This window comes from Belonocnema kinseyi, chromosome 4 (assembly GCF_010883055.1).
Source record: "Belonocnema kinseyi isolate 2016_QV_RU_SX_M_011 chromosome 4, B_treatae_v1, whole genome shotgun sequence".
Lineage (NCBI taxonomy): Eukaryota > Metazoa > Arthropoda > Insecta > Hymenoptera > Cynipidae > Belonocnema > Belonocnema kinseyi.
The window spans coordinates 141,222,900-141,233,524 of NC_046660.1; the positions used below are offsets into that span (position 1 = coordinate 141,222,900).

The following is a 10,625-nucleotide window of genomic DNA, read 5'->3' on the forward strand; positions in this document are numbered from 1 at the left end:
GCATGTCAAGACGGTGTCATTTCCACTTCGGCATATCGTCGCCATAGTTTGAGCCAAGATATTTCTGATGATAGTTGCAGAGCGTGTCATGCACGCCTCGAGAATCTAGGACATGTAGCGTTATTGTTCCCGTAGGGAAATAATATACCCTCTTTCAAGCTACAAGTGGGAAAATATATTGACTCACGCGGAACATTCAGTACTGTGAACCTGGGTTTTAAACCCAATCTCTAATGAGATATCAGGAATCACAATTGTCAATCATCAATCCCGTGACGCATTGGGTCAGCTTTTCCTCAATTGAATTTACTTGATAGAAATCCACACAAAATCTCCTAGCGAGATACAATTGGTTATAATTTATTTTTGCTTTATTGAGTGGTAACTGCCCATAAAAGAAACTCAAAAGAAACAATAGAATAATTTTTATTCTCCTTTGGAGCACTGGATTTAAATCATTTATACTTATAATCCAGTTTAAAGTATTTGAGAATTAAATAAAAAAATAAAGCATATATCTCATATTGAGAAAGGACAGATACCCAAAACAAAATATAGTCCTCATTTTATGGAAATTTAAATCGGAATGATTTTAAGAGGCGGTATTTTTCTATTTCGAATTCACGATTAATTTCTCGGAATCCAGCAGGAAATACTAAGAAGCATGATAACTTCACGAGTATTCTCGCCTCTGGCCAACGCCTGTAGAGGGAAAATCAATGAAAGTATATATGTAGCAGACCGGGCTCGACAGAACGCGAACTATAGTTTAATTCGCTGTCGCCTATAGCAAACCTAATGGGCATTTACTCTCTTCTTTCGCAAAGAGAGACTCTAGTGAACTATACGTCCTTTCTATCTAAGCTGCATTAATCACCCTAACTTGGTAACGCGCATATAAATTAGGAAAACCTAACAGGGTTTCTATAAGGGAGAGCCGCAATTTTCCCTTCGAGCAGATGCTCTACTGATGCATCAGAAAAAAGAACAAGTTTTTTTTGGGAGCGGCTATTCAACAGCTCTCCGCTCTGCCAGCCAGATGGGTTCCCACTCCAGTGCTATCAGTGCGCATCGCTGTTGGTGGCAATTTTACTCAAGTTTGCCGCATATTACTTACTATGTCGGCAAATTCTATCGCTTCTTTATCGATTTGCGATACGCTAAGTTCCTCAGATACATACTATCTAGTTGTTCAACTCATGCGGGAAAGACCTACATTCTAAGGCACAATTCGGCACTAAGAGTGCTTTATTACCATCTCTCTCACAATTACGGCGTTAGCCCTAATACCGCTTTGCTAAATGCTCCTAAGAAAATCGAGACAATCGTCGAAAATGAGATGTGCCCCATATACTGGAACTTCATATTCTCGACAATTGTTTCTGTTGCATACTCGAGGCCTAACATAGTTATCCTTGACTTCGATAAGCGAACCATGTAATTTATCGAATTCAGCTGACAAAAACATCATAGCCAAGGAGAATAAAATGAGTGGTATAGAGCCCTTATCAGGGAGTGGCAACGGTTATGCCCGGAGTATTCACGTGCAGGCAAAATGCAGAAGGGCCGATGATAAGGACGATTAGTTTAAAAGAATATTCCGGGTACAATCGTCGCAATTCCCTTATAAGGTCTCTATACCTTTCTTTCTTTTCATTCTCCTTGGTTATGACGTTTTTATCAGCTGAATTCGATAACGAACATGGTTCGCTTCTCGAAGTCAAGGAGAACTTTGTCAGGCCTCGAGTGTGCAACCGAAACAATTGTCGCGAATATAAAGTTCCAGTAAATGCGGCACTTCTCATTCTTGACAATTAACTCTATTTCTTTGGAGCGTTTAGACGAGCAATATTAAGGTGCCTTTGGATGTAGGTCGTTCCCGCATGAGTTGGACAACTAGATAGTATGTGTGCTAGATGCTCGGAGTGTGCACGGCACGCCCTGCAGCTGTCATCGGGAAAGTCTTGGCTCAAAATGTGGCGACGATACGTTAAGGTGGAAATGACACGGTCTTGATGAGTCAAAATGAAACCCTCCGTGCCAGATTTCAAGCCGGGTGATTTAAGGAAAGCAAAAGATAGCTGACACGACATGACTGATCTTCGAAATTTCTGTGGAAGATGCCGTGCATCCTCTTATCGAGGAGCTGTTCACTGAAGTTTTTCTCCTGTACTTTATTTATCCAGGCTTTCAGGAGTCTGTACTCGCGATATATAAGATTTGATGCATTTTTCTCACCAATAATACTGAGTTAAGTCCGAGTGCTTCCTGGCCATTTTAAGAAAATTGTCTCTTCCATTTGCGACTCATGCTGTTACGAAGACATTCAAGATTCAATATTCCGCGACCAACTTGACGGCGTGAGATGTAGAGTCGCGGAACAGAAGACTTAAGATGCATGCTTTTGTTCATGTGCATAACCTTTCGTGTCCTGATATCAAGCGATCTGAGCTCGTTCTTCGTCCATGGAACGATGCAAATGAATAGAGTACTACCGGGATCCCTGCCGGATGAGACGTTTGTATCTGCTTCAGAGAGTATCTTTTATAGATGTAACGTCTTGCATGCGCCTACGTGGCACGCCCAGATATGTATATGTCTCTCTGGCGCAAAGGTGTTTATGGCGCTTTCATCGACGAGCTCAAGATCTTCAGGGATGCTGTTAAGTTTTCCTCGCGAAGTGCTAGAGATAGTGGCAATAATGTGAGGCAAAAGAGGAATGAGTCTCTCTATGCACATCACGATTTGCGGATGAACCTTTAATCTTTCCAAAAGACAGATGATTAGTCTATGGGAGGTCGAATCGAAAGCTTTCCTGTAATCAATCCAGGTTGTCGATAGGTCACGCTGGTAGGATGCTGCATTTTTGTAGGTACATCTATCCATGTGTCTGCTCCTTGAAGCTATTTATGTTCTCTGAGTCTTCGTCCAGTCTATGCTGCACTTCGTAGACTTGTCTCCAAAATACTTCAACCTCCTCTGGTTTGGGCCGGTAGTCTGTAGTAACTGAAGGGTCTTGGAACAGTCAAAATAGGTCAGAGAGAAACTGTTGATTTTCTCTAAGCCACCTCTTTCTCCGCTCTAGACTTCTCTTAGCGTCAGATAGTGTCCGTGTTTTCTCAACAATATGCTGCCTGATGGTCAGCAGCTTTGACTTGTTAAGTGTGTGATAACGGATCCGGAGTTCGCACGCGAACCTTCGATTCCAGTAGTCGGATTCTTCGAAAAAATGTCCACAAAGCTCGTCATCCATTTCAGTCATTCTTTAGGCTTGAGAGAAACCTGGGTGTTGGATGTTTCTCTGGGCCATAAACCATCGCTCTTCCTCTATTGATTGCCTGCTCACGATTTGGTCTTATGGTCGCCTGTCCTTCTCTGTTGTCGGCATGTTCTGGCTATGGTAAAGTAGGCGCTCCGCTTACATAGTCCCTTTTTTGGAGTAGTTCGGCATGGTTTCTCAGACGTTGATCCTTAAAGCTCGATAGCTCTGGGTGTTTCTCATACCACAGAGAATGCAGTCGCGCCATGTAACCCCGTTCAGAGGCCACACTCGCATCGTAGCAGTCTAGTAAGTTGAGATTTAGTCGCTTCGTCCACCTGAAGGTCCCGAGATTCGGCCGATCCATCGCATTGACTCCATCTTTATTGGCTCCCCCCGCGTTCTTTTGTTTTGAACCGCACTTACTACAACTATAGTTTGTGTTGTCATGCGACTGCCTATTAACTTTTGTAACACTTATGGCCACGTTGCAGGACCGCCAAATGTGTGCGCGCGCATGTGACTATGTGTTGTGTCATTTTTATATGACGGTTGCTCCCATTATGATCATGCGTTGGTACAGATACCATATAGGCTTCATTGGGGCCACTGAATATGGTTGATTTGAGTCAGTCTGCGATTGCATCACATGCGCCTGTTAAGAATTCAGAGGATCAATAAATAATTCCTCCCTGTCAAATAATTCTTGTACTCAGTTTATAAACCTACTCTTTAGAACTACGGATATTTATTAGGAGCATACTACATTTCTACAACGTATCACATGAAAAGTTTGATACACGCTCAACAGTATCACAAGTATTTAAACTGGAGAATAAATTCGCGATAACTAACTCGTTCACGAAATCATGCTCATTGCCTTAAACGTACGATAACCTAAGTCATTTGTAACTTTTATTAAAAATAAAATTGAAAATAAAAAGACGAAAAAAATACAAATGAAAAAGTGTACATTCTAGTAAACTTTGTTATCGGACTCAAAGAAAACGAGACTATCTTTTTTTATCGAATGGGTGTCCCAATATTTTTTAGACAAATATGCGATTGAGATCGTGTATGTATTTTCAAAACACGCGCATTCTCCGAAGCGTTCGCATCCCTAAATACCTCGGCTTCCTTGTTTATATTCTCACTTTTCTTGTTGGAAGTCACAGCATAGCTTACGTTTTGCTAATCCTAATTTCAACGCACAGTCTGAATTCTTGTGCTTTTTCCAATTTGAAGTGTTAGATGCGAAAAGGTAATACTTATCTATTTTTCGAACAGAGTGAAATGACGCTAGCCTGATTTTCTTACTCTCGTCGACGAACTCGATTTGAAAATATTTTCCAAGTCGCAAACCCAAACCCGTAATAGTACTGGCGAGCAGAATGCACGTTCAGATTTTCGGGCCTCACTTTCGTGCAAATCAAGTTTTTCATGGCCGCGCAAAGACCATTAACCGCTCCCTTCCCGTGCGAAGCAGTAAAAGTGTTCCATTCGATGTAAGAATCACCTAAATCTTTATCAAGATAAAACACATTCGAAATTTGAAACCTGCTGCAAAAGTGACTCGCGCAGTTTTCAGAAAAAATTGGAAGTCGCGAACCGGGCTGAAATCTCTTTTTGATGAAGAAAACGATTTTTTAAAGAAATATCTAAACACTATGTTTGGAATGATTCTAATCATCGCTGGATTTTGCGCCTTTTTGCAAAATCTGAAATATTCTGACTGCTGGTTTTTGATGTAGCAATGCTTTTTGAAAGATGTCATTTCTTGGTTGCGTTAAGTAAGAATCTCGTTAACAACTTTCTCCTCTTCGAAAACTTGTAAAAACCCATCAAGCTCTTGGCCTTTACACCTGATTTTTACAGTGCTTAAATCATAATTAGACAGCAAAAATTCTTTTAACTTCGTTCTGTAATTAGAGCTTGCGCCGAACACGCAGTTTTAGTGACTCTGATCGCAGCAAACTAACGACATCAAGTGCTTATAGTTTGATGAAAATTCAGCACAAAAAGAGTGTATGACGTCAAAGCAAAACGAAAATTTTGAATGTTTTTTTCACTCATACATTGAACGAAGTTTGTTTAGCTGGAAGAACGAATTTGGGCCTGAACATGAAGAAGTAGGCTCTGCAAACTTTTAAATCAGAATGATGATTCTGGAACTCGTAGAAAGCATTAGCGATTTTCATCATCATGTAGTGGACAGGAATTTTCTCTTGTAATACAGACTTCGTTTCCAAGACTTAGCATCGCGTTCCTCTGGAGCTTGGCAATTGACGCTGTCTTTGCAAGGAAAATCATCAATAAGTTTTCAAGTCACATCATCCTGCCGAGGGTGCCTTCGCCTCTTTACCGATTCCATCCCAAGATTCAGAATCGAAAGTCCTATTAGCGATTCTTTTACCATGGCTTTTCTTTTAGTAGAACTTTTTGGCAAAGCAAGTTCAACTTTTTGCACAGCTTTGCCAAATGTTTGAGTACACTTGTATATGCCCCTTTTTCTAACTTTCTCATACGGAATTTGATTTTGGAGCTTCTTTTCTCTTTCAAGAAAACCCATGTCACACTTCATTTATTCCCGGGGAGCCGGAGGTGTCTGGAATGAATTTGCTGATGATTCGCTTGAAATAATCGTCAAAAGACCTCAGAAGTTTACGATGGGATAGGCCCTGGGATGGACACTCAAGGCTACTCCCGTGAAGCTAATCCGGATGAGCAACCCGCAATTTTAGCAAGATGTGTAGTAAACCTGACAAAATCTATAATCTAACACGAAAAATGTCCTGGGTTTTGGAGATCGTGCACCGGGATGGGCACACACTGTGTTGATTTTACAAGGTGAGTCCGGCTGTGCGCCGGCTCTAGAACTACTCGCGGTAGGATGATTTTTTAAAGAAGATTTTAATTGTTTCGTGAGAAAGATTTCTTTAAAAGAAGTTATATTTTTTTGCAATCCTTCGGGGAAGATCGGGGGGAAAAAGTAGGGTCTCCGTAGGAAAAAGTTTGAACACTTACAATCAGCACTTGCACCTTATAGACTCCATGAAGTAAACTTGTTGCCGAGAAGACAAAGAAGCGATTTTGAAATTTTCTAAGAGTGCTGGATTTCCAAAAAATGAACTTTCGGTGTTTTTTGGTTTTTGCACTGTAATTCACACTTTGTTACAATCTATAAGTTTGCAGAATAAAATATATTTTGCTCAAGGAGGTTCCGAAAGGCAGAAAAATGTGTACGCTAACATAATTCGAATTCACCACACAGAATTTAATGATGAAGAACGACTCGTAGGACTGCATCTCGTTCCATGGGATACATATCTCCTATGATAATTTCGAATTGCATTTATCATATTTTTCTGGCCATATTTGTGTGGCACACTACGAGATGGGTACGCTATGACTCTAGCGGAGAATCGAACATACTGTACTAAATTAATGTGTAAAATATATTTCAAAGGCGCTGTAAACGCGAATTTCAAGAATTTTTGTACCCTGCCGGGCAAAAGTTTTAGGCCACCTCTTTTTCTATGACTGAATAAATTCTCTTAATTTCAATTATACCAGAGCGAAAAAAATTTCTCTTCAATATGTTGACTGTTTTCGAAATTTTGTATAACATAAGCCCAGGGTGAAGCTAATTTGTCTATTTTTTAAGTTGATATTGCAAAAATAATGTAAATTTCAATGTTTTCTTAAATTTTTTATAACTTCCGAAATAGTCAACATTTTTCAACGTTCTTGGGCTGATTTTGATGATTTTTTTCACCGTATCACAACAGCTTTTAAGTATAAATTGTAAAAATTTTCTTTTTGAATGGACAGAACTTGAAGTTGGAACAAAAAAGTTGAAGAAATTTCAACATTATTTTTGGTAACAAACATATGTTTGTAAAATATATGAAATGTACAATCATGAAGTTTCTCTGTAATTTTCTCAAAATATATATTTATTTAACTTTGATTTGCCTACAGATAAGATTTTTTCAAATTTTCCAAGTTTTTTTATTACAACTTCAAGTTATTGCAATTCGAAAAGAATTTTTTTACAATTTATACTCGTAAGCTGTCGTGATACAATATAAAAATAGCTTTAAAATGAGCCCAAGAACATTGAAAAATGTTGATTATTTCGGAAGTTATTAAAAAATTTCAAACACATCGAAATTTACACTATTTTTGCAATATCTACTTAAAAACTAGATAAATTGGCTTCACCCTGGACTGATTTTATGCAGAATTCCGAAAACAATCAACCATTTAAAGAGATATTTTTTTAGCTCTGGTATAATTAAAATTAAGAGAATTTATTCAGAAAAAAAGAGGTGGCCTAAAATTTTTGCACGGCAGTGTACTTGTGCACTTAAACACTTGACATCACGGCCGGAAAAGTTCGATGATTTTGTAACCATTAGATAGTTTAGTAATTTCTTTTTATACGTGATCGGGGGACACCGACAGGGTCCCCATGGTGCTTTGGCTATAATATCCATTCTGCCACACTCGTAACGGTTTGTCTTTAGTGACTACTAAGAACCAAATATTAAGGGTGTGGCAGAATGGCATTATAGCTTAAACAATAGGGGGATCCTGCCTTGGTTGGTTCTTAGTATTCTATTCTAGATCGCTTAGCGAAGCGCAGCGTTTCAAACACTGTTCGCGTTGTAATTTCCTCGGGTTCCATGAAATGGTCCCCAAGGGTGTCTTATAAACAAGAAGTTGTTGAAGAAGAAGGGATGTTTCGTCGTCCCTGTTGCATTTCCTGCAGTGTGCCGTGGGTTTGAACCTTATTTTTTGCATTTGATTTTCTGAACCATTATACTTTGGTCTTTCTTTGCTAATCTCAGGATTTCTCTGGCTCTCTCCGAACTTATGTATTCAATTTTTGCGCCGCTGTTCGCTTGCTGTCTAGCTTTCCAGCTGAAATTAATGTTGCTTGACTGTCTGAGCAGATTGCAATCTTCCTACAAGTAGAGTTTTTGTCTATGAATGTCTCAGCACAGCGGATGATAGCTAGGACCTGCGTTCGAAAGGTGGTGGCATGCCGCCCAAGTTTAAGCCATATCTCCCTTCTTCCTGTGCTATCGTAGATTCCTGGTCCTGCTCCCCGCTTCTTAAGAGCCTTTTGTGTAAGAAATTTTCCTTTAAAGGAACAAGTTACCATTTACTTTCCACATATCCCTGCTTGGGATGTTGATGCAGAAAATCTTTGGGAATTTCAAGCATTTTGATATTATTTCTTGCCTTATTGTTAGAATGGTCCCTGTTCTGATGTCACTTTGGAGCCAAATGTGTGTAGTCCATATATTTGCTCTAGCCTGGCAGCCCGTCGCGTAAGCCGCTCCTGCGGTTATCGCAACCTTTAGGGACTATTTGCAGAGGGTGTATCTTATCGCCGCTGTAAGCGTAGTCCTCACCATTGATTTCGTCGCCCAGAGTTAACGCACCAGAACACAACGATGCTTGCGTTAAGGATTACAAATTCATCCGCATATCATCTTAATTATCATTCGTAATTTATGCAACGTGCAGCGTGGTTATCAGAGGGTTGGGAGAGGCTAAGGCTCTTCATCAGAATGGGTAATCGGTTCTGAATTTTGTGGCCGCATCTTCGAATTTTATTGTCTAACTTTTTGCATACGTCATCTACATAGTAATATCTCGGAGCATGTAGAACAGGTTCTTCGAAAAAATATTCATCTTTATTTTAATAATCGAAAAAATAAGTACAATAGCAGTGGTGCTCAGCATTAGCTGTCTCTGCCTTTTCAATACATGCAAGTAATCATGTTTTAAAGTGAGCAGTGACTATTTCCGACCGTAGTGTCCAGACAGAAAAAGATGTTTAAAAAATAATAATTACTTAAACATTTTGTGGGGTCCAAATTAAAAAGTTATTGTTTGAATTTGATCCTTCAACATTTCTTAATAGGTGAGTATACTTTAATTCACAAAAAGTTTATAAGATGAACTTTTTCCCCATTTTTCAAATTCAGCACTAATATATGTTCAAAGTACGGATTTATTTATTTTCGCCTTAATCAATTCGTTAAGGACACCTCGGGTCACTGTGGCCCTACGGATTTTCCCTTTTTTCACATTGTCTACGTCAAATATCTCAAGTATTCTTTTCGAATAGTTGAAATATCACCGAGGCTTTGTAAATATTTTATTCCTATTAGAGTTGTTTCAACATACCGCGTGATTTCTTCTAGCCCATAATATCATAATATTTTGATATAAACTTCAATTTTACAAAATTAAAAAATTAGGATCATACATTTATTTCGTTTATTTAACTTTAATTTTCTTGTTTTAGTCTCTGGATAATGCTATCTTTCCCATTTTGAACAAACCGAAGCCTAAGGCCGACCCGCCAAAGGAAGAAAAGTCAAAGGAGAAATCAAGCGAGAATCATAAAAGTAATCAAAACATCCAGGGCGACGATGGAGTTCTCAACAATCAACGACAGGCTAGTGAAGAGAAAATGGACGTGGAATAATTTACAATACAAAATTTTGCCTGAAACAATGTTAATTTAAAAAAATCACTGTGTCTTTTATTTTTGTCACAAGATTGTGACTTTTGCTTCTCAAAGCACTTTATTGAAATAATTAAAATTGCGTAGTAGATCGAGCATTTTCTGTATGAGTGAGTGTGCGAAAAGTCGAGATGGTTTGTTAGATAATTTTAATATCTGATTCATCTGTACCGTTTACTTAAGTCGTGTTTATTGCGGTTTTGTGTAAGAAAGATTGCTGGGTCATGACTTCTTCGATTATGGTACCAATTCCTTTTTTATTTTCAAGTACACTTAGTGAAATCACTACAGTAAATAAAAGAATGTCTTAACATCCTTTACAATTGTAAACCAACTTTTTTGAAAATTTTAGTGTTTAGAGAGACCATTTCAATCCAAGGAAGGAAGAGTGAGCTTAGAACGCTCTTATCTCGGCTTGCGGATTCGATACCCGCCTCGCACTCTGATAGAGTCTCGGCGGCCCATGCGGTGAATTCTAGCCGGACCGGTACCTCTAGAGAAGAAGGTTTTCTCTAAGTATTTAAACTGTTGCTCTCGGTGGTTTGGAACCCACCTTAAACTGTAAGTCCCCCTACCACCAACAAGTAAGTGTGTAGGGTGTGTAAAGGAATAGGGAAGAAGGTGCAAGAAAAATGTAAATCCTTAGGGGACACATTAGAAGCTTCCATTCCAACTATTGCAGGGAAAATACAATTTAGCTGATATATTTCAAATAAAAGTACAATAATTTTTGAAAATACTCTTTTAAATCAGAATACAAAAAATAGAGTATAAAATAAAAATTCTGGAAATTTGACAATCTAAAAGAGTTAGTTCAAA

General features: G+C 38.7%; 1 protein-coding gene across 3 annotated transcripts in view; it reads left to right on the plus strand.

Annotated features, from left to right (window-relative positions):
* Nucleotides 1–10,136, plus strand: part of LOC117170640 (97 kDa heat shock protein) — a 189,867-nt gene extending 179,731 nt beyond the window's left edge. For all 3 annotated transcript variants that reach the window (XM_033357548.1, XM_033357545.1, XM_033357547.1), the window contains one exon: nt 9,585–10,136. In XM_033357548.1, coding sequence (XP_033213439.1) covers nt 9,585–9,767 — 183 coding nt within the window. In that variant the 3' untranslated portion in view covers nt 9,768–10,136. The remainder of the gene's footprint in view (nt 1–9,584) is intronic.
* The last annotated feature ends 489 nt before the right edge of the window (nt 10,137–10,625 follow it).